The 23836-nt window shown below is 38.7% G+C and overlaps 1 protein-coding gene across 3 annotated transcripts in view; it reads left to right on the forward strand.

Annotated features, from left to right (window-relative positions):
• Positions 1-187: 187 nt before the first annotated feature.
• The window catches only part of HNRNPR (heterogeneous nuclear ribonucleoprotein R), a 28667-nt gene continuing 5018 nt past the window's right edge, over positions 188-23836 (forward strand). The window contains exons 1-9 of one of the 3 annotated variants that reach the window (XM_032132716.1): positions 188-295; positions 6506-6671; positions 8958-9076; positions 9496-9603; positions 10142-10255; positions 18140-18316; positions 20242-20377; positions 21470-21675; positions 22375-22524. In XM_032132716.1, coding sequence (XP_031988607.1) covers positions 221-295; positions 6506-6671; positions 8958-9076; positions 9496-9603; positions 10142-10255; positions 18140-18316; positions 20242-20377; positions 21470-21675; positions 22375-22524 — 1251 coding nt within the window. In that variant the 5' untranslated portion in view covers positions 188-220. Of the gene's footprint in view, positions 296-6502; positions 6672-8957; positions 9077-9495; positions 9604-10141; positions 10256-18139; positions 18317-20241; positions 20378-21469; positions 21676-22374; positions 22525-23836 lie in introns of all 3 variants that reach the window. The other 2 variants (XM_032132715.1, XM_032132717.1) reach the window with 2 other exon arrangements.

Here is a 23836-nt window from a genome sequence, read left to right on the forward strand (position 1 = left end):
CAGTCCGGCCCTACCGGCGCGCCGGGTGGAAAGCGCTCTGTGATTGGTTACGGCGCCTCCCTCTCATTGGCCGCCGGGAGGAATGGCGCGTCCCGCCTCTCGCGCCTCATTGGTGCCGCCGGCTGCCCGTCCAGAGCGCGGGTTCCTGAGTGGGCGAAGCAGCGGTCCCTGGAAACAGTTCCGGGAAACCCCGCGTGCTGCCGGGGTCGCGCCGCCGTCCATGAGGAGAAGGAGGAGCGCGCGCCATTTGCCGTCGCTGCTTGGGCCCGAGCTGCGCCGCGTCGGCCCCGCTCCGGTGAGTGCTGGGGCCGCCCCACGGGGCGGGGGCGCTCCGCGGCCGCGCCGAGCCCTCCTGCATGGGCCCCGCGAGGGGACGGGAAGCGCGGGCTGCGGGTAGGCCCGGCGCGGGCGGGGACAGGCCCGGGGCGCTGGCGCGGCGGAGCAGAGCGGGGCGGGGGCCATTGCAGGGCCGCTCCGCGGGCTAAGCGGGCGGGCGCGGGCGCGGGAGTCGTGCTGGGGAGGGGCTGGGGGCGGGCCCGGCGGGTGGGGGGGGGGGGGCAGCCTGCTCCGCCCAGCCGTGCGGATCAGGGTTGCATGTGACGGGCGGCCGGTACGCGCCTTTCCCGTGCTGTGGGTCGGGTCGGTCCCTGCTCGGTCCCTCCGGGCTCTTTAAAGCCGCACCAGCCCCGGTGGCTGAGGCTGTGCCCGGTCCGCTCCGCCCGCGGGCACAGAAGAACGCTCTCAGCAGCAAATGCGTCGCTGTCGCAGCGCGCCCTTAGATCTTAGGTAGCGCATAATGCGGTAGAGCCGGGAGGGACAGCTGCACCCACCCGTAGCGCTCGGGTCTGCGCTTCGTACTTCCATTGTGAGAATGACGCTTGTCAAGTACTTAAAGGAGAAACTATCTAGGGTTTTGTTGTTAAGACTTAGTTTTTCTTAAATTAACTCTTGTCAAAAGCCTCTACTAAGTCTTGAAGAGTTTTGCTTAAATGCATCATTATTGCATATACTTTAAAAATAAGACTTTATTTACTCGGTCTGAGCAGCCTTGTTACCTGTCAGTATTTGAATATGCTACTTAAGTACATAAGCTGTGCTGGACTACTCTTTTTGAAACAGTGTGTTGGGTTCCCTTTCCCATATTTATGGCTCTAAAGGATCCCACCGGCACTTCGTGCTGCAAAGGACATTAATGCTCATGAAGCTGGTGCTTTGGTTTTTTGATTGGTTGCTTTTTTCCTTTGAGACTACACTTTAACACAGTTTTTTGTTGTTGTTTTTTTTTTTTTTCTTGTAAAAGTAATCTAACCAGAATTTTGCATCTCGCGGTGTAAACTTTTTGTAACCTATGCAAAATGTAGTGTTTGTGAACAAGCAGTGTCTGCTTGATAATTTTGCATCCTTGAAATTGTATTCCCCACAAGCATTACGTGTCCTTACCTCTAGTTTTTCTGTCTAGGTGAACACTATTGAAATAATACTTGAGTCTCCTGTTAACACTCAAGTTCCTAGTTCAATCAAAAACCCGAATACTCCCTGCTTTGTTAGACAGACATCTGCAAAATTCTTTGAGGATAAATTCTTGAGAACAAAGCTCATTTTTGTTGAAGTGTTGCTTTTAACTGGAGTATCAGGAGTGGTGTTTAGTACAACCCAGACAACCAGATGAGGTATGATTTGCCAACTCCAGTGAGAAGTGAGCATGGCCATACTTTATGGTTTAGGTTAGCAAAACGTAGGAGCTATTGGTGCAGTCGTTGTTTTTTAATGGCACTGATGGGCACGTTGCTAACCTGCTGTGTTAAAGTCATCTCCCAATCATAGTTGTGTGGGTACTGAAGCAGAGTTTGTTTTTCTGTGGGCTGTGCTGGTCCCTTGCTTAGCATCATACTGGAGATTCTCAGATTTTTATTTCTTAAGGGGCTGTGGAGTGAGCAAGGCTGAGCTGGAGAGGTGAGGGTGCTAGCTGCATTTTGGCTTACAGGTAGCGAGAAATCCTGGCTACTGCTTAAAGGTCTTCAGGTTGTGATGGCTTCAATATAAGGTTTCTTGTAATTCGTGCTAGGAAACACTTAGCATATCGTAGTTAAGTTTAGCATATCATAATCAAGCTATTAAAATGTACTTTCTGTGATTGAATAAGCTATGGTACAAAAGAAATTACTATAATGCCTTCATCTACAGAATAAAGGGCCTGCCCTTTTGTACATGCCTTCATGTACAGAAATGTTTCTGAACAAGTAAAGTTTTAATAAAACCTCATTTCAGTCTTTAAATGTGAATTCTTATCTTCTCCCCACTTGTATGTTTATCTTCCTGGCTTGACAAGAACCCTCTTGCAGTGTGAGGCATAACTGTAGGGACTGCACTTATTTTCTTGTGGTCAACTAAAATAACAAAAACAAACAAATGCCCCCCAAACTTCCTTCAGTGTTATTTTTAACATAGTTTAACTTAACTGCTTGACACAGATAATATATTGGTTAGGAGTAGTAACATAAGCAAGTGGAATTACTTTGGTGCAGAGTTTTTATGTATGCATTAATTGGTTTCCTGTGCACCTGAGCTAAACAAGTTCCATTCCTGCATGAAACTAAGTTTTCAGCAGGAGCCCAAAAACAGTATTGGTGTATAATCACTGTGAAGTTGGTTATGGTAGGTTTAGATATTCTCCTTTTGCCAGATATTTTTTGTTCCTTCTCATTTAAGCTGTTCCTAAGCATGTTTTGAGTTAACTAGACTGAATTTATAATTAATTGGATGGAGTTATACTTAGATAGTCTGTAGGTGGCAACCTCTCTTAGAGTCATGGTATAAGATAAAGGGAATAGTAGCATCATGGCTGTTTAACCAGTGATTGTCAGATTGAGGCTGTGATCAGGTATCTCTTTTCAAGATGCCATACACTGTCAGGATCAGATCTCTGTTAATTCTTTGTTTTCCAGAAAAATAACTAAATGAGCCGTTTGCATTACAAAACACTGGAAGCACCTGTAGTTTTAACTTCCTACTTCTCATATGAGAGCTTAAAAAAGGGACTAGTAATTTTGTAAATTACTCTCGAGATGCAGGAATTTTGGATGAAAGATAGTGAACAGCTGAAAACATGTTTTATATCATGAAGTACTTATGGTCTTCAGAAAAGCACTGTTTGCAACAACAGTGTGAAACTTGAAACAAGACCCTTCCCCGTATGCACAGTTGGTGAGGCTAGGTAACGCCTTGGGTGCCAGTGAGAATTCTTCTTGCCTAGGTAAAATTGTCCCCGATGTCTATTTATTACTTCTGCTCATTTGGTAAGCATGGTTTTGTGTACACTGTTTTAAATTCATCCATTTCTGCATGTTTTAAAAGCAAATACGTATCCCATGTGTACTTATATACATAATTCTTTACTTATAATCCACCCTTGAAGTCTTTCCAATTCAACCAGTCTCCCTCTTTTCTAGATACTTTAATATCTAACTTAATGCAGATGAAAAACTGAGTGTATACGGGTGCTCTTCTGCGTGGCCTGGTCTGTCATAGGCTGAGTCACATGGACACACTGTGCATGCAAACAGAGATACCACTCCTCTTTAACATGCTTTTAATATTTTTTAGAGCAGAATAAAAATGTTAAAGTAATCATTGTGTGTTTTACTTACTAGATAAAATTTAGTTAAAAATATTTTTCTCGTTAGCTACAACTAGCTGATGTTACCTAGAGGGAGAGCTAAATAGTCTTTTTCAGCTATGATTTTCACCCACATATCTCTGCTGAACTCAGAGTGAAGATTCAGTATTGTAAGAGATGCATTTTTGCTTGTTGGTGATTTCTGAGGAAGAAAAGTCAATTTAATCTCAGATTTCAGGCCTAACTGAATAAGCCATTAGAGGATCTGTTGCTATAACTGTGAAAAGAAATGTATGTCTTCTGGATGCTCTTGGTACCTGAATATTTTGGCATCTGTGTCACTTCAGAATTTTCTACGGTATATTTCTTTAGGAAAACCTTTTAAATTAAGTTTGTGTGACAGGAAGTAGCTAAAATTTGAACACCCAAACTGAACATGCATTGCATTTGACTTTAGTTCTTTATGAAGATACTAATTCTTAAGCAAAAATAAACCATACAGCTCATGAATTACAAAGCTGAGTATTAATTTAAATTGCCTAAAAGCCTACTTAAAACAGCATTTGAGCTGTGGTGCTGTGTAGTAATCTGATTCGTAGGGGTTAGATATTGCTCCCCACACTGGTGTATGCTTGTGGTGAAGGCTGGTATCTTTTCGTGCTGTGAATCTTGCCTGTCAGAAGTTTGAGTCACTGTACTCTAGGGGAGGTGTTTCTGTCTGGGCAAAGCATAGCTTATCAACCTTTTGTTCAGTTATAGGCAACACTGAAAAAAGTGTTAAAACTTTTGGGTATGTGACACTTGGAAGCTACTCTGGATTAACAAAAAACTGTCCTTGATTGTCGCCATAAACCCTTGTAGTTCAGAAGGTCCTAGTAATTGCACCAAGTAAATTTTCTGTATTTATGTGTTGCTGTAGCCTCTCAGTTGTGGTTTGTTTGGCTTTTTTTTGTGTGTGTGTGTGTACAGAGAAGACAGTATATGTGTAATGAAGTTATTATATAAGGCAGTAGAAAGGTGAAATCAAAAATGCCCTCCTCTTTATTTTTTTTTTTAAGTGTCTCAGCTTGTGAGTTTTTGAGAAGAGGGGTTGAGCAAAGCATTTTCCATGTAATTAAGCCCCCTCTGCCCTGCACTGTTTCAAATTTGAGATCTTGCCGAGGCTATCTGGCAAGCAGACACGTAGCTGAGTTTTGCTTTCTGTGATATTTGTAACCTACAGAAAATTGATGTTCATTAGTGTTTTGATAGTTAATACCTGTAAGGGTCGGTAAGCATTATTGTAGCTTCAGGTAGCTTTTTTTTTTTTTTTTCCTTCTGTAATTAGGCTATAGTTGCTTTTAAGTAAAATGAATTGGTTAGAAAGTAATTTCTCTTTGTTAAGTAACAGAATGTGTGTGTATATATATATATATATATATATTTATATATATATGCGCTGTGTAGCTACGGGAAACTTCCTTTCTTTTCCACGCTAATGGCTTAAAGAAGTGGCATCTGAGAAACAGTGTGAGGCTGCTTTACATCTCTCTAAAATTGCCCGTCAAAATACAACACCTTTAGTAAAATCATGGCTGGCTGAAGAAAAATGATTGGGTTTTTTCCTTCCCTTGCTCTAGCTTTCAGTCTTCATAGGACAGGATATCTTCCAGCCAGTTCATGAGCTGTAGTCTGGAAGGGCTGGGTGTACAAAGGACTGTTAGAGGTGTGCTTATGCTTGGAGACTTGTTTTGCAGCGTAGTAAATAGCTTGAGGCCTTAGCATTTTTTAGAAAACCTCTTCTTGAATCATCTTCATCCCTGTATTCCAGTACTTAATTGCGTTGCTTCAACCATGCTGCACTGTCTACCTGGTTATCATTTCACTGCTGCTCATCGACTTCTGCCCTATCATTTAAAGCCTGAGGCTTGTTTCGTTTCTGAACCTAACAGCTGATCATCCTTAATGTTCTCTGCTGGGTAGTTGAATTGTCTCTTGTCAGCCTTTTTATTTGAAAGCACTAAATATTAGCTGGCTGGCTAATTGAGAAATTGAAACAGTCTTTAATGAATTGGGCAAAGCCCACAGGAATTGTCTGAGAAGATAGTTGTGCATTTTTCAGTGCACATCAGCTTGTTAATTCTGAAAGCAAGTAGATTTTTTAATATAAGAACTGAAGATGCTGCAGTCATGGCTTCCTTTTAAACCAGTAAGGTATATATTATTGAAATAGTAGCTGTGATTTGTACAGCTCCTATTTGAGGGAAACTGAAAGCATGGAAACTGTTGTGTTGCAGCTTCAAATGACAATGTGCATCGAAGTGCGATTTTTCTCTTTCTGTCCTCGAGTTCTGACAGCGTCGTGAGAAAGCATGTGGCTAGTCTTGTGCAGCATGTTGGGTTTGAAGGAAGACATGGCAACAAGCCAAGAAAGTGGAAATAAGTATTAACAAGAAACAAGTATTAACATTTTTATACCTTAAGCTACCCTGCAGGGTTATGTGTTCACTACATTTTAAATGATTGTTTTAAAAGTAGCAGAATGGGAAATGGAAATAACACTAGATCTTCTGAGTCTTTGCTGAAGGATATTACTACCGTGTCCCCGTACATTCTAGCTGCTATGGTAACCAGTTAATGACAATCAGTAGATGAAGTTTAGATATTGTTATGTACATGAAGTAAATTTTTTAAAAGTTATGTAAATTCTTCCATGTACATTTTCCACAGTTTTAAGGGTTGTACTTTCTTTTGAAACTTAGATCAGCTGCATCCAAAAAGTATTAAATAAAACTTGATACAGGTGATTTTGCAGCATGTATACAAATTAGTTTAGATAAATCTTGCATTGTCCTACAAACTAGTTATTTCTGGCTTATTGTAATATAGCTCCTGAATTTTTTCCAGCAGCATAATAAAATGGCTAATCAGGTGAATGGTAATGCGGTACAGTTAAAAGAAGAGGAAGAACCAATGGATACTTCCAGTGTAACTCACACAGAACACTACAAGACACTGATAGAGGCAGGCCTCCCACAGAAGGTGGCAGAGAGACTTGATGAAATATTTCAGACAGGTATAATATGCATTTCTTGTTTCTGATTGGTTATGAAAGTGAGGACATACCATTTTCAAATTTTTATAGATTAAGATTTAAAAATTCATTGTTTTTGATCTGTGTAGCTCTGAATGTTTTGCTACTTTGATTTCCCTAAAGGCAAATTGGGTTTGACATTGACTAATTACTTGACACATCCTTGGAGTTGTATGTGATATCTTAGTTGCTTTAGGGCACAGAGCGCTAGTTTCTTAGACGTCAAATGAAGATGTATGTTTTCACATACTAAACTGTACTTTTTTTTTTTCTTCAATCCAAATCATCATTTTGCTTTTATGTTTCTACTGTCACTGTCACAGTGGTTCTAAAACACTCAAAGGCTGCATAGGTGACTTAGTGAGGGAAGCAACTAGCTTGTCTTGCCTGGGACTACATTTGAATTGAGTCTGCCTGTGGATTTTTTGTTCTCTCTAGTTCCGAGTGGACAGTTTAATCCATGTTGGTTATTACACTGAAGTGTTCAGCTTGACACTAACAAAGTTGAGGACTAAGCTATCTAGCAACTCGAGTAATACCTTGCTGGTAGCAAGCGGTCTCTGCAACTTGTAAAGAGGTTTCTTTATATACAGAGGTTTTCCTATTTTGTTTTTATAACCACCCTATTTTATCCTATAGACAGAGGCTTTCTTTTCCTTTTTAGAGTGTGTTCCGTGAACAGATTTACAAGAAGCAGTAGAACTGCTTTATGTGCTGATCTTGAATACCTGGGTGGCAAGATGACAGTTTTTGCTGAAAAGAGTTAAAATTACACTGATCAAATGAAGGCAGTTCAAAACCAATACCTTATCAAGCCTCAGTGTGAAACTGGCTCATGTGGGTGATGTCTTTTGGAAGTCATTCACAGTGAGCTTTCTTCAAGCCTTTACCAGCTTTTATTGGCTTTAGAGAAGCACTTTTCAACCGTGGGTCATGATGACGTGCACTTGATGGTCTGAGAGAAGGTGTAAATAAATACCTGGGCAGAGGAACTCGTGGGGTTCTAACATGTGTTGCAGTTAGGTTGTGTTGTAAGGAGTTCTTAAGGAATTTTAAAGCTTTTCAGCCCAGAACCTGACTACCAAGTATAATTCCACTGCATGAGTAACCTGAAAAGATTTATTCACACTTCATTAATGCCACTGAAGTTTTTTGCATTGTGCAGGGGTTTGTTAGTTGAAGCAAACTACTTTTGGACACTTGAGCCAAATTTGGGGTTGAGTTTAGCAATTTTTTTTATCTGCTGAAGTCTTCCATGAAAGATACAGGTCCCTTCCAATATGCAGGATCACTTCTGAAATGTAGTCCTTGGGCTTGGCACTACTGTGCATTTTCAAAATCAAGTAGCAGTGAAATAATCTGTGTATTTTGGAGATCAAGCTGTTGCAAAGTGTGTGGAGTTTTTGGTATTTGTCCTAAATTTGGATGTATGATTTTAAAAGTGTAAATCTCAGTCTATATGTCTGACTCCACAACTGATGCAAGTGCACTACAAAAGGAAAAAAATAACTTGTAAAGATCCTTAAAAAGAAAATGCTTCAGAACTGGTCCAATGTTTCTTGGGGGAGTCTGTGCCTGTAAAACTAACATTAGCTTTTTTGGGTACATAGCAGGGCTCAAAATAATAGCTTTTTGAATTCTGGCTCTTGGAACTGCATAGAGCAACAAAATGAGTTAAAAAACGCCAAACATTGTTTAAGATATTCATGAAGTCCACTGACTCCTGCTTTTTTGAAGCTGGAGGAAAGAGTGAACAAATCATTGTTGCTTCCTAATATTTTGTGCGGTAGAGCTTCCTAGGTGTTTGATCATCAGTTGGGTAGCTCCTTTTTCCCATGCAATAGGATACCTGTAATGTTCACCTGTCAGTTTACTCTAGAACAGCTCAACTCAAGTAAAGGAAGTGTGGAACTTAAAATGAGGGATAAACAAACAAAATTCAAATTATTAAAAGTGAGCCAGAGTTCATTGTTTCAGACCCTGGTGTGTAATACTGCTTTTATGCAGCAGATTGCATTCCTGAACGCTAGAAAATTGTTACACATGGGCTATAATCTTGCACATCAGTTAGTGTTTAGGTATATACATTTTAATTTAACTTTTTCATTGTACTCATATTCTTTCATATACTTGTGTAGGAATATATAATTAAATGTATAATTCTGTTGCTATGGAATGTAACTTTCTGACTTTAAAAGCAAACTGCATAGTTCTTAGTTTGTATGAAATTCAATAGAAATCTGTAACTTCTTTATCTTTAACTTTTAGGGTTGGTAGCTTATGTCGATCTTGATGAAAGAGCAATTGATGCTCTTAGGGAATTTAATGAAGAAGGAGCCCTCTCTGTATTACAGCAGTTTAAAGAAAGTGACCTGTCGCATGTACAGGTAAGGTGAGAGCTCCAGGAGCGTGAGCACATAAGTATAAATAGTGTTCTGGCACTACTGGCAGGAGAGTTGTTACTTAGAAATTCATTGATGTTGCTGTATTCTTGTATTTCAAACCCAAATAACAAGTCTTTTAAAAATTTCCTTAAATAGGTATTTGAGCACAAAGCAAAAGCTCCCAGATAATAAAAATGCGTGCAATTGAGAAAATAGGTTAAAATGCTGTTTGGAATCTGATGACTTTCTCAATCTGACAAGTTTGTTCAATTAATTATTGTATTTTCCTGAAGGATTCTTTTGACATTTGATTTATTGCATTGACTTGAAGTAGTGACTTCGTGGTATGAAGTGTAAGAATCAGTGGGTTCCCAGGGCTTGTCATATACACAATTGAATTATTTTGTAAATTGTATCTACAGAACAAAAGTGCATTTTTATGTGGAGTTATGAAGACCTACAGGCAAAGAGAGAAACAAGGCAGCAAAGTACAGGAATCAACGAAGGGACCAGATGAAGCAAAGATTAAGGTAACACTGGTTTTTCTGTACTAGCTGATATATTACTTGTACGTAGACTGAATATGAACTTAAAAAGTATCAATATCCCCTGGATAAGTATATTCACACTTGGCTTTAAAGAAATGTATGCATGATAGAGATTCTAAAGACAAGGGTTGTTAGGAATGCAGCTCTTTCTGATCACACAGTTGCCAAAATTTAAGCTCTATAAAAACATTGGTATCTGTTCAAGAATTGTCTTAGTGGTCCGGTGTTCTGGACTTCTTCTGGACATATAGAATGGAAAATAAGGGAAAAGACAAACAAGTTCTTTCCAGTGACCTTGTAATATAAAACAAATATTGCTGTTTATGATAGCTTTTTAAACCCACAAAACGATAGGGGTTTTTGTAGATTCTGTCTCTTCATATACACCTTATCAAGTATGGCAAGGAGCAGATAAAAAAATGCTTATCTTGGAATGCTTTTTTTGTTCTGTATATTTTAACCCACTGCCCTCTCCCTTGCAAGCAGTCTGACGTTTTGGTTTTTTTTTTTTTTTTTTCAGGCTTTGCTAGAGCGGACTGGTTACACTTTGGATGTAACTACAGGACAGAGGAAATATGGGGGTCCTCCTCCAGATACTGTATATTCTGGTGTTCAGCCTGGCATTGGAACTGAGGTTGGTATATGCGGACTAAGCTGATAATTGCTTTGTATGCTTATGCAAACTCATAAATAAGAAATACTTGAAAATAAACTATATTACCAATTTAATGTATTGTAGAGGAAAATATTCTTCTATGTGTGTTTTAATCCGTCTTTCTTACTCCTCAGTATTCTGCAAAAGACAGGAAGATAGGTTAAAGTGGAGAAAAAAGAGGTGGAATGTACTAAGAAAAGCTGTGCAAAGTTTCTTAAAATTAAATCATCAGACTTCATGGTTCACCCTAAAATTTATAGTCCATCGCTTGAAAAGTGACCATGGATGCATGAGTAGGTAGACATGTTACTTTGAGGAATTTGACTATTTGCAAGAAATGAAATTTAAGCAACACTAGCTTTGTTTCATATAATGTGCTAAAAATACAAAAGACTTGGGTGTTGTATAAAGGTACTCACATAAAAGTTTTGAAGAGGACAGCTGAGATTGGTAGTAATTAAGGTTTTGTTTATTTGCTTTTGTTTCAATCTATATGAAAAAATCCTTGATGATTGCATGGACTGATAATGAAACTATCACAACTACTACACTGAAAAGAGGCCATGTAGCTTCAGATTTTTGTTGGGTTTTTTTTTTTTTTTTTTTTTTTCATTTCTGCATTTAGAAAGGTGACTTAGAGGTTGTTTACCAACTTAGTGGTGTTGCCAGGGTGATTATGTGATGTATAAAGTGTTACTTAGTTGCACCATGTCTCACTGACTTAAGGAAGCATCTCTTTACTTGAGAGGGTGGTCAGACATTGAACAGGCTTCCTAGAGAGCTGGTGGGTGCCCCAGGTCTGTCAGGGTTTAGGAGCATTTGGACAGTACGTTTAATAACATGATTTAGCTTTTGGTCAGCCCTGAAGTGGACAGGCCGTTGGACTGGCTGATCACTGTAGGTCCCTTCCTACAGTGACCTACTCTCATGACTGAAAGTCTTTGACTACTGCTCTTAAGTATATTGTCCAGTGATGGTTTGTCTCTTTAGGAATTCACCGGAAAGCCATAAATTTAGCTGCACTTTCATACGATGAAGAATATGTTTTTATATTTTTAAGTTTCCTGAAGCTAGAACAAGCAACTTGTGGAAACTCCCTTAATAGAAGTACTTCTGCCTTGAATCAGCATTAGAAGCTATAGCAGACTCTAGCCAGCTAGTTCTAGAAATGATATTTCTACCAAATGAATGTATTGCTGGCATTTTGTTGGATTTAAGGACTGATTACTGACTTAGACAGGCTGTTTGGTTTGACAGCCTGAGATGCTGAACATGTTGCTGAAACTGGTGTATGCTCTATGAAATGTAGACTTTAGCTCCTGCTGTTGAGCTCTGAGGCATAGCGATAATTTTAAACAGGATCCTAGGATTTTGTGTTAGGTAGAGCATGTTTGCACATAAGTGATGAGAGCATTGTGGGCACAGTGAGGTGGGTGGGGTTTTGTTTTTTGTTTCCTCTTTTTTTTTTCTTAAGCTTTTGAAGACCACTTCTCGTTCGTTTCCAACACTTCCAGTTACATAGTGGTGTATATGCCCCTTTTCCAGTGTTATGGATAAAACAAATTTTTAAAAGTATTCCTTTGGATTGAGACAGTGCATTCTTTGTATCTGAAACTTATTTAAATAATACTGAAGTGCTTGTAGCTTGTGTCAGCTCAGATATGTTGATGCAGAGCTGTCAGTCATGTGACAGTAATGGCAAACATTCGGTTCTTGAGAATACCCAATTACTGTTACTGATTTGAAGATGCATACTAGGTAGACTTCTTTCCCTGTAAGGTGCATCAGGTGTTTCTACTGTAAGTATTTGTACACCAACTAATTTTTAAAACATAAAGTGGAATTCATTGCATGTTAATTGTAGCTGTAGGTCTCAGGATGTAGGTGAACATCTTGAAAGCTAAAGCTACATTGTGCAATAAAGCTGAAGTATTAATAAATTTCGGTTCTCGGTGGTCAGCATGTTGAGCATTAACAGACTGGCACAGTGAACACTTGGCTGAAAGGATTAGGTGGATGAAGCAGTCCCATGTATTTTTTTAAAGTGGATGAGCTTTAAGAGCAGTGGGACTTTTTTGGAATGTGATTCTGTAATAAAAACAAAGTTACAGCTGTGCAGAAGGTTTTAAAGAAGAAAATAATGGCAATAGGATTTGTTATATAATATTGAGTATTCCTTTTGCAGAAGGACTTGTTGCTTCACTGTAAGGCGTTTTGCTTATAGTGAGGTCCTGTGATGTCAATACTTACTTTTTGGGGTGTTTATTTACTTTTTGGGGTGTTTATTGATGAAAATAAAAGCAGTTGTTTGGGTGTTTCCTTCTTTCATTACACTCGGTCATTTGCATCTGTACACACTGAGAACTGCTTATCCTGAGAGGCTTGTGCAGTGCTCCTTTGTTCTGCTTAAAGTTTCTCTGCTTTTTCTTACCTCATGTTAAACCTGCTGTTCTTTTTAAAGTTAAAAGATAGTTGGAAGAGTTTCAAAGACTTTTTAAAAAAAAATTTTTTTCCTTCCAAAGGACCAAGTCTAGGCTGTAGGCATATTTGGAAATTGAAGATTATGATTGAACCTGTGCATCTTCCTAGCAAGCTGTGAGCAAACTTAGGTTTGGTTATGAAAATGCTTGAACTGTGTATTTCTTCACTTACCTATTCTTCAAGGTTTTAGTCCCTAGCAGATTGTTTTGTAATACGTGCTCAACACTTTGAATACTCTGTCACACTGCTGCATGTCTGATAGAGGAGTTCTTTTGGAGATTTTTCTATAAACCACCAGACTAGGTTTGAGAAAACAGTCAATCTCCTTACTGTCTTTCAGTTTATAGACAAGTTTTGCATTCTTTGAGATGCTGAAGCTCTTGCGTTTATTGTCTAGAAGATGGTTGGAGGCATCACAGTAAGGATGATTTCTAAAGGGAATGTTCATGTTCCATGAAGGAAAATTAATTTAGTGCTGGTGGTAAATAATTAGAATGAATCCTTGAACTGAAAGGTAATAACTGATGCGTGTACCTTCTCAAGCTCTCCTTAGGTCTGTGTGCTCTATGGTAACTAAGGTTTGTCATAGTCATGGTTTAACCCCAGCTGGCAACCAAGCATCACACAGCTGCTTGCTCACTCCCCCTCAGCCCTGTGGGATGGGGAGAAGAATCAGAAAAAGAAAAAAGTAGAAGTCATGAGTTGAGATAATAACAGTTAATAGTCAAAACAAAGTAAAATATAATAGTAATAAAGGAAAAGAGAGAGAAGAAAACCCAAGAAAAACAAGTGATTCACAGCACAGTTGCTCACTATCTGCTGACTGATGCCCAGGCTGTCCCTGAGCTGCAAGTGGCCCCCACTTCTGAGTAGCTCCCCCAATTTCCGTATGGGGCATGATCTGTGGTGTGGAATATCCCTCTGGCCAGTTTGAGTCAGCTGTCCCACCATGTTTCCTCCCAGCTTTTTGTGCACTTCCTCACTGGCAGAGCATGAGACCCCAGAAAAGTCCTTGACTTAGGGTACACACTACTCAGCAACAATCAAAACATCAGCACGTCATCAGCATTATTGTCCTACTGACTCTAAAACACCGCCCTGTACTAGCTACTGAGGAAAAATTACCTCTATTTCAGCCAAAATCAGAACAATCATTTCACTAAAGTGTATATGCGAGCAATGCTGAAAAAAGAATTCTTTTGTATTCTTAAATTTTTTATACAAAACTACGTAAAGTAGTCTTACTGTGGTGTAAATAAATCAGTTCTTCAGCAGCATTGGAGGATGCATAGATAACATCTACAGAACCATTTCAGTAACTTTTGAAATTAAGTGCAGTCATAATAAAAGACAGTGTTACAAGTGCTTCATTAAATTCAGTGACAGCAAGGAGGACTTTAAGTGTATAAGGAAAAAAGGAAATTTGGTTGTAAGTGTACTACTAGTCAGGTATCATGAAGTTTCCATGCAAGCAAGACAAGCATTCTGTGTTTCACTTGAATAATACCAAGTGGTAAACGCTGTCTGTTTATGGGGAATATTTAATTATTTAATGAGGTTGAGCTATATTTGCAAAGCAGTTTGAAATACAGTATTTTTCACTCCTGATCTTCAGTCTACCAACTGAGGAGCTTTTAGTTGTTAAATTCAGGAAAATTGAAGGATCCTTATTTCACAGAATCACTGAATAATTAAGGTTGGAAAAGACCTCTGAGATCAAGTCTAATCTGTGACTGAACACCACCTTGTCAACTAGACCATGGGACTGAATGCCATGTCTAGTCTTTCCTTAAACACCTCCAGGGATGGTGACTCCAGCACCTCCCTGGGCAGCTTGTTCCAATGTATATTCACCCCTTCTGTGAAAAAATTCTTCCTAGTGTCCAGCCAAACTGCCGTGATTTATATTTATGTCTATATGTGTGTATATAAATATATATGTGTGTGTGTATATATGTATACATGAAATTTTTGTCTTTTTCATTTAGAGGAGGGAAGCTCCCTCCCCCCCAACATACATACGGCCTGTCCAGACTAGTTACACCAGAAATGAGGGAGGTGACCAATGTGGTACTTGATTTCCCTCCTTCACCTTTAGGTGTAAGCAAATATAATACTGTTTAAGACCTGATTTGAAGAACAGGAGGCTTCAGTGGTAACTGAAATGCCAGCCCTTTACCCCACAACAATAGGAACAGGGGAAAGTACTTGTCAAAATTATCACAGTGCAGCTAACATGAAGACATGTTTAGTACATGCAGCTAACAGTCATCTGTCGTGAGTGATGGGTTGGTTTCAGTTTTATTGAGGGGTATCCAGATAAAGTCTGTTCTACTCCTAAAGTTTTGAGAGACTTCTGTTTCAGTATTTTTCAGTGATGTGAACTAAAATTTTGAAAATTCTGTAAATAGATTATTTGCCCATAATTGCTAAGATGATGTTTAAGCTTAGCTATCTGTGTAAGAGTGTAGACTATACAAAATGGAGGAGTTCCCATATGTCCTTTTCAGAGCTGAGATTTACTGGGTAAGTATGTGGTAAACATCTTTGAATGTCATTATCAAGTCCAGAATTTTAGCTCTGTGAACAATAAGTTGGTATTATGTTTGCTCTGTGTGGATGCAGGGTCAGAATTTGTAACAAAAAAATCAAGTAAGGGTCGTAAGGCTAACCTGCAGTCTGGAAAATGTTACTAGAAGTGTTGGGGCGATTTAAACTGCTTTATCCACAATAAACAGAATGGGAAGAATTTGGTACTCTGAGAACTAACGTAGAAGCAGTGGTGTACTAAATTCAGGAGTTGAAGTGGACCAAGCTGATTTTAGTAAACAAATGGAATGTCGCTTCTGTACTGCAGGAATGGGAGGTTCAAAGGTTTGTGCACTGTGCTAGGATTTTGTCCACTTCTGTTATTTTTCTTTTAAAGGAAGACTTGTAGATTTGGATAAGATGAAGCAGTTGTGCAGCCTATGTTAAATAGCAGTTAAATCTGATATTTAGGAAAAATTGACTGCAAAGTATATGAAGAGGACTGTTGAAAGAATTTGTTGAACGCTGCAGTACACTTCTGTTAGCTTGCATTGACAACAGCAGAGGCTCAGTTGTTGAAATAACTGAAGGACACATCATCTGGAGTGCAGTAGTGGATTGCGCCCCTCAGTAATGCTTTGTAAAATTGTTCAGGAAACTGAAATTAATTACAAAAAGCCTTAACTAAGAAAACTTCAGTCTTCTAAAATGGTAATAAAGAAGCAGTAAAATGGAGTACTTTGTACAAGTCCTTTAGGAAGCAAAACTGGAAAAAGTCAGTCTAATGGTCAGTGATGACAAGAAGAACCCAGAAAAAATGCAATTGCATCCTTCTGAGGCAAGATCTCTTTTATTGTTTCGTTAATAATGCCTGTTTCCAGAGTTTTTCCACAGTACTCATGTAGAAGTGAAAAATGAAACAAGGCATCTGATACTGCATTCTTTGGTATTTCAGAACTTTAATCAAGCTATCAACGTATCTAAAAAAAAAAACCTATTGCAGATGTTTCTTCTGACCCATGGAAGATGTTCACCTAGTGTTTAGTATTGTTCTTGTAGTTCTTGTTCATACTAAGTATACAGGCTCAAAGCAAATTCCCCTACATGTGAATTTCTCCCACAGTTACCTAGTTCTTACTTTATAAATGGAAGTTACTATAGGATGTAGGTCAGATGTGAATATCTTCCAAGTTAAATCCTTAATTCTATTTCTCATACTAGCTTCTAGAGTGTATTTCCTGAACTGAACTGTAGTCACAGTCTTGTGAAATTGCCAGGTCTAAAAGTTTGTAGAGAGTGAGCCAAAGAGGCTGCAGAGAAAGTAGAACACAGAAGCTTTCAGGATGGTAATTTTTTGGTAACTTGCTGACAAAATGGACTTTGTATTTGGATTAAGATTTTTTTCTTTTCCTTAAATGTTCTGGTTTGGTGAGTCGCCTTTGGTTTGTGCTGGAAACAGCTGCATCTGAACCAAAGAATTTAATGTGGACTTTTTAAAACCAGTTGGAGTTTGTAGCAAGTTCAGTTGACAGTTTCACTGACTTAGGAGCAAGTTGTAGTTCTTGTGTGTTTCCCTGATGGTATCAGGTTTTGTCTTTAAAAGCTGCAAATGAGTTAGAATTAAGTGTTCTAGAAGTAATGACAATGTAAGTACCTATCTAGAGGAATACCTTAAGCTTTCTAGGGAGATAGCGGGGAAAATCTTTTGGCTCTGCCATTAAACTTTCAGTTAGTGTGATAAAATTAGTTCCTTTCTTTTCTCCCCAATAAGTAATGTTCAGTCAACAGTCACAGTTAACTGAGAGGCTAAGCTTTTTAGAAATGTTCTGGAAACTGAATTTCAGGAATATCTGCATAACATGAAACATCCAGAAGTTCTACCTTGTTCCGTGTTTTTCAGATTAGTCATATTCTCCTCATGGGTTTGTTATATTGGTGCCTACATGGGCATGCTGAATGTCCTTAGTTCTGAAATTCTGCTATGCCTTCAGTGCGAGATGCAATTATGGCAAGGTGTTACTGAGAAAGAAAGCGTTGACTTATGGCTTTTTTTACTACAAAAAATGTTTGAAGTTAAAATAAATGTATTTTGATTTTAATGGGTGTTTGGAATGTTTTGTTTGTATTAACATGGAAGAGGTTTTGAGAATTCAGAGGAGAGCTACAGTGAGTAAACAACTGGGGGGGAATCTTTCTAGTGAGACCTCAGCTAAAGAGATTAACTCCTTAACAAAAATTATCCCAAGTTAATTGTAAGGAACAAAACCACAAGAACTCACAGGTTTGCTTAAATAAATACTAAACATTCAGTTGGTGGAAGCTGCAACAAATACATATGAGAAACAAGACTACAGTATATATTAAAAGTGGAAAATGTACATCAAGCAATTAAAAGGAAATTATTATTATTAAATTATTTTTCCATCTCTGTAGCTTTCTAAGGAGGATTAATTTACAGAGTGAATTGAAAATACTGCAACAGCAAGGAAGTGCTTGGCCTGCTTTAACATATGATACCCAACTAGATAGTCTGTAAGGTCTTAGTGTTTAACTGCCAAAATTAAAACCAGGTAAGAACCATTTATCTCTTCAGCAGGGGAAGTTCACAACCTCTTCAATATAAATAACAAATCCAGGTTTTCTGTGTGTAAAGTCTTGTACAAACGGCAGGAGGGTTAGAAGACTTGTGACATACAATAACATTGGCTGCTGTGAAGGCTGCAGTGATGAGTGCAATGTTTCTGCTCTGCTGGTTTATCTGCATTGTTCTTCCTTTCCTAGGAATTTTCAAGCATTAAAAAGAAGCTTGTATTTCTGAAAAAGCTTTATTTCAGGTGTCCTCTTCCTTTTTAGGTTTTTGTTGGTAAAATTCCCCGAGACCTTTATGAAGATGAATTGGTACCACTCTTTGAGAAAGCTGGTCCAATTTGGGATCTGCGTCTCATGATGGATCCTCTTTCTGGTCAAAACAGAGGTTACGCTTTCATTACCTTTTGTAGTAAAGATGCAGCACAAGAAGCAGTCAAACTGGTGAGTTAACTTACTTCCAGACAGGTCAAGATGAAGTAAACAGCCAACATGTTGGTAATTTCTTAAATAATGAAGTCTTTAAAGCATCTATTGACAGGCTCAAAATTTTACTTTCTTAAAAATTGCCTCCTGATTTCATCTAGTAAGTACAGATACTTACCTTAGAAGACTTTTATCTGCTGTACCTTACTGCAGCCTGTCAGAGTACTTAGGTGATTGTTAGGAGCCTACTTGATTCCAGCTGGAAAATACATTTTTTTAAGCTTCAGTGTGTTTTAAGTTTCATCACCCTTTCTGCTCTGAAGAGCTAATTGGAGATGCCTTGTTTAGCTGCTGCTGCCATGGAGGAGGTCTCTGAATTAGTTCCTTTGGTTGTTTACAGTGGCCTTTTGTTCTTTCCAGTGGCAGTCATGCAGTCTGCTCACTGCTTGAAAGCTGACATGCATGCACCTAGGCAGTTTGGGAAGGGACGCGGAGCAATCCTTAGAGGGTTAAAGGGAGAGACAGTAGTCTGATAGTGGCCTTGCCTCTCCCTGAGAGGAAGATGTAGAATTGGGTAGATCAGGGTGTTATCTCCAAAGATTTTGGATGTGGCTGTGAAATACTGTGTGTACTTTGAACCAAAACAGGTGAAATGTCTAATCTCACTTGCCTTAGTGGAATTCAGCTGATCCTGAATGAGGGATGAGGAAGAGGGGTAAAATCTGAACACCTTAGTTAAGTTGGTGGGGGCAGGGAAACCTGAAACCTGGAAAAACTTAAAAGCGGTTAAAACCATGTGGGCCTTCTCCTTGTGTTTGCAGGGCACCAGTGGGAATGGGATTAATTGTAAGCAAAATGGCTTTGCATAAGATACAATGTGAAAAGCAGATTAAGGTTAATAAGTTCATGGCACCAGAACAAAAAGTTTTACTGTGTTAGGAATCACTTTAGTATGTGAAGCAAAATTCTGAAATGCTTTTGTCTTCCTTGAGGTGATCTTGTTTGATAGTCTGTGGTACCTTAACATTTTTCTAGTTCTTCTGGAATATGAAGAGTATTCCTGAAGGTATTGCTGTCATTTGTAGGGCTATGTCTCAGCTAGGGTTAGAATGGCTAAAAACCTGCTTTTAAAGAATTGCATGAGATTTTCAGAAGCTGGCTGATGATGAAACATCCATTCTCTTCTGCTGTGTTTGAAAATTCTGACAAAAAATCCCCCAAAACTGTCTATCTTGAATTTTTTTTTTAAAGGCTGAATTCTTGTACCTTTAAAGACCTATTGGGAGTCTTGGTGTTCAGAGTAATCCAACTGTGGGTGCAGGCATGAAGCAGTGGGCTAAATTTTTTTTTTAATGGAAGTTTTAAATCTTGACAGTAAAATTTTTTAATCTTATCATGTACAAAGTCAAAAACATGCCTGCTGTTGGGGATGGGGTAGAAGCCAAGTCACAGACTGATTTAAACTGTTGATTGTCTCGGCAAACCTTCTCAGTGTTCAAAGCTGTCCAAGGAAAGAGGAAGAACTCACAGTATCTTTAATGCCATGTATTTGCTTACTGATAACAGCTGCAGCAGTTGACTGACAGCAGAGGAACCAGTAACCAGTTGCTAGAAAGATCTTTCAAGTCTGAGATAAACAGTAGGTGAATAAATTTATGCCATGCAATTTGTGTACGTCCCATGTTGTTCCTTTTACTGCAGTTTTTTTGTAGCTTTCCATTCAACAGGACTTCTGAAGTTTGTGGAAATCCTAAGCTTGGCACTGTTCTTCCAAGTGAATGCCAACACAAAAACAGCTGTTCTAGGAATTCTCTTGCAATGCCAATTAAACGTGCTATGTATAAAAGTAGTACATGATGAAGAAAATACCTGATTTTATGATTTGGGGATATTTTTTTGCATAGTATTGTGCATAAAGCAAATCAATGGCTTTGTTTTTTCAGTGTGACAACTATGAAATCCGTCCTGGAAAGCACCTTGGAGTATGCATCTCCGTGGCAAACAACAGGTTATTTGTTGGGTCAATTCCAAAGAACAAAACTAAGGAAAACATATTGGAAGAGTTTGGTAAAGTCACAGGTAAGACTTAATGAGTCCCAGAATACCATTCAGTCTCTGTTTTGTGGGTCTAGTTGTTTGATGGATGTGTTCAGGTATCATTTAAACTATTTTCAAGTTGTATTCCAAATTTGATTTTGTTAGAAATTTTACATATGTATTATATCTTAAGGTGGACTCTAAAGGGACTTGTGTTTGTTTTAGTGATTGTTAAATGAATGATGATGTAACTTTACAATTAGAGATGGAAACAGCTCAAAGGGACTCAGAAAAAACAGCACAAATGAACTCAGAAAAAAACAATAGGTCCCAATTCTGTTACCTAATCTAGCTTTCTGTTGAAGGCTCTGTGTTTGTTACTGGATCTACAGGACGTTCTGCTGTCAACATGAAGTTTTTTGGGGAGCCTGAAACAAATGTATTCCTGAGCAGTGAAGGGGAGGAGGGAATACTGAATTGGTTTAGAGGGAATATTATTACAGCAATAGTTAATGACAGACTAATTTTTGTCCCAGTTTTTCAGCATTCTCCAGTATGTGCAGCAAGTAGGAAGAAGAGAAGTCAGCTCATCACTGAAAGGGCGCTTCTGCCTTAGATAAGAGATTGAGTCACTTGCTCTTGTTCCTGTAGGAGAGCTTTAACCTCCTGCTTATTTTTTAGGGTTGCTATTTATAAGTACTTCAGGGAAGTGGTGAAAACAGAAGGTGAATATTCATTTAGTTCTCTCTCCTCTTTTTGGAGAGATGTGGAAGATGTTCCTTCTGGGTTCCCCAGGGGGCAGGGGAGAGGTCATGTGTTAATGCTGGCTGCCTTTCAAAGATGTAAAAATGATTTTAAAAGTATAGAAAACTTAAACAGTGTGAGTTGCTGAGGTTGATGTTTTACAGAGCCTAATTGTGAGGTAAGTTTGTTCTGGACAACTTCACTTGCTAGGTGACCTGTTTCTGCGTAAATTGGATGGATATCTGCTATTTGTTTTGCTTTTCTTGTGCTTCCACCCCCTTTCAGGTGTAAAATTCAAATTAATTACAAAACACAAGTGAAGGCATTTTAGAGTAGACTCTAGATTTTTCCTTTCCTTTTGAAGCTCAGTACTAAAGATATGTTTTTCAGAGGGTTTGGTGGATGTAATTTTGTATCATCAACCTGATGATAAAAAGAAGAATCGAGGATTCTGCTTCTTGGAATATGAGGATCACAAGTCAGCAGCACAAGCTCGCCGACGCCTGATGAGTGGGAAAGTAAAAGTCTGGGGAAATGTTGTTACAGTGGAATGGGCTGATCCAGTAGAGGAACCTGATCCAGAAGTCATGGCAAAGGTTAGTAAAGACTTTGCTGGATGCTCTTGTGCTTTGTGAGGAGTTTCTTTATGCCATAGTGACAAAGATTTGTTCCAGCTGAGCAAGGCTAGTTTTGAGGCACAAAAATCTATTAGAGGGCATTTTCACAGTAAGCTATGCAAATGGTGTGGTCCGAGCACTGCAGATGAGTTGCCGTTGGAAGACGTTGGAAACGTGCTGTTACTAACCACTGTTAACATATAAACTAGTAGTATGCAGGGTTATCCTGCTGGATTGACACGTCAAGCTGTGCATTTTCTGCTTTAGCTATAATCAGTACCAGGTAGGTATTGTGTAAAACTATTTTCCAGAGTGAGATGAAGTTCAGCATGGGGAATGATGTGCACTTTATCCCAGTGATTTGGGGTAACTCTTTGCTGTCCTTGAGGTCTGTTACTAAAATTTTGCTGGGATTTGTAGCATCCCAGAAGCAGGAAATCAAAGTTGGATATTCTGGTTATGGAAGGGAACTGTGGAAGGAGAGAAGTTGTAGAAACTTCACACAGGTAACTACAAGGCACTTTTAAAAAAAAAAAAACCAAAACAACAGATACAGAATTAGTAAAGTTACCCAAATTTCTTAATGCAGCAAAAAAGGAAGTAATATCTTACTAGTTGGTAGTTTTCTTTGAGGTTTGACTTTTAAATATTACAGCTTTGTTCTCATTTTTTCACCAGGTAAAAGTTTTATTTGTAAGAAACTTGGCCACTACTGTGACAGAAGAAATTCTAGAGAAATCCTTTTCTGAATTTGGAAAGCTGGAAAGAGTAAAGAAGTTGAAGGATTATGCTTTTGTTCATTTTGAGGACAGAGGTGCAGCAGTGAAGGTAAGTTGACTATCCTTTCCTAGCTAAGTTGATGAGAGTACTTTATTTTGTATGAATGGTTTTAAGAAATTTATTTATAGTAAATACCTCCATAAGACAAACTGTAGAGCCCATTTAATAAGATTCCCATTGTGAGAATTTTAACGCTAATAATTTTGTTCCTATGATTTCAGTAGCTAGGAGGATGTGAAACTTGAAAGGACAAAACTGTAGCAAGTTAACAAGTAGACTGGAAAAGAGGTGTAGAGCAATGTAGGAGAGTCTAGAGAAGAGGAAAAAAAAAAAAGATCAACCTAGACAATTTTTCTGAGGAAACACTGGCAGAAGGTATCAGTTGTCTCTCAAAGACCCCTATTTAAAGGCCGTGTGTAGTTTTGGAGTGACAAAAGAATCAAATAGAAAGTGGGAGGTAATTAAAAAATGCTTTGTGAAGGAGAGGAGAATGGTGTTGGCAACCCCTAATGCATTACCTGTTCTTAACTACGTATACTTAAGGTTTCTTCTCAATGACTCCTTAAATATTGAAGATCATTATTGTAAGCTTCAAAGTTCTCTTTGTGTCCATGAGCTGTTGAGAAGGTCATTAATATCTGCTGTCTGTGCTTCAGTGTATTGAATTCTGTAAAAATTACTCCTGTTTTTTAAATCCATGATTCATGGGGGGAAGAAGGAGAGTAGGAAACGTTCTTGCATTTGGGAGTCTTGAAGCAGATATATTGTTTGTGGTGTATGTGGCTACATGGACAGTTCAAAGGCTCTGTACTCAATCTTATTAATGATTTTATAGCCATTTAATTTCTTAGGATTTTATTATGCATGAGATTAGGTTTTAGAATACTCTTGAGTATGGCTTTAGGATGAGTGTCACTCATATTTACCGAGGTTGGTTTGGATAAGTTTAGACCATGTCCAAGGGAGGACAAGAAATTGTTGAAACAAAGGGTAAGTCAGCAACACCTCTGGACGTGGTTTTCTGTAGTATGTCTGTAAACACTATCCATCCCTTTCCCAGTACAGCTACCTACTAAATGCTCTGTTAGCTTTCAGCAACTGGAAACTTGTAGCAGTTGAGAAAAAGACAGATCAGATGCATCACTAATGCTCATCTCAAGCTAGAAACTACCACATATAGCCCATGTGACTGCTTCATAGCCACTAAATTGGTTTATGAACTTCGTGAGATATTTTTATGTATGGGCGTGTTTTGGCTTTCAATGAGATTGTTACGGTATTTATGTGTGGAACGCATGAAACTGGCTCGTTGATTCTAGTGTCTACTGATTTTCATACCTTCTTGGAAATACATTGCCAT

The sequence above is a fragment of the Corvus moneduloides genome, chromosome 23, assembly GCF_009650955.1.
Source record: "Corvus moneduloides isolate bCorMon1 chromosome 23, bCorMon1.pri, whole genome shotgun sequence".
In the NCBI taxonomy this organism is placed as follows: domain Eukaryota; kingdom Metazoa; phylum Chordata; class Aves; order Passeriformes; family Corvidae; genus Corvus; species Corvus moneduloides.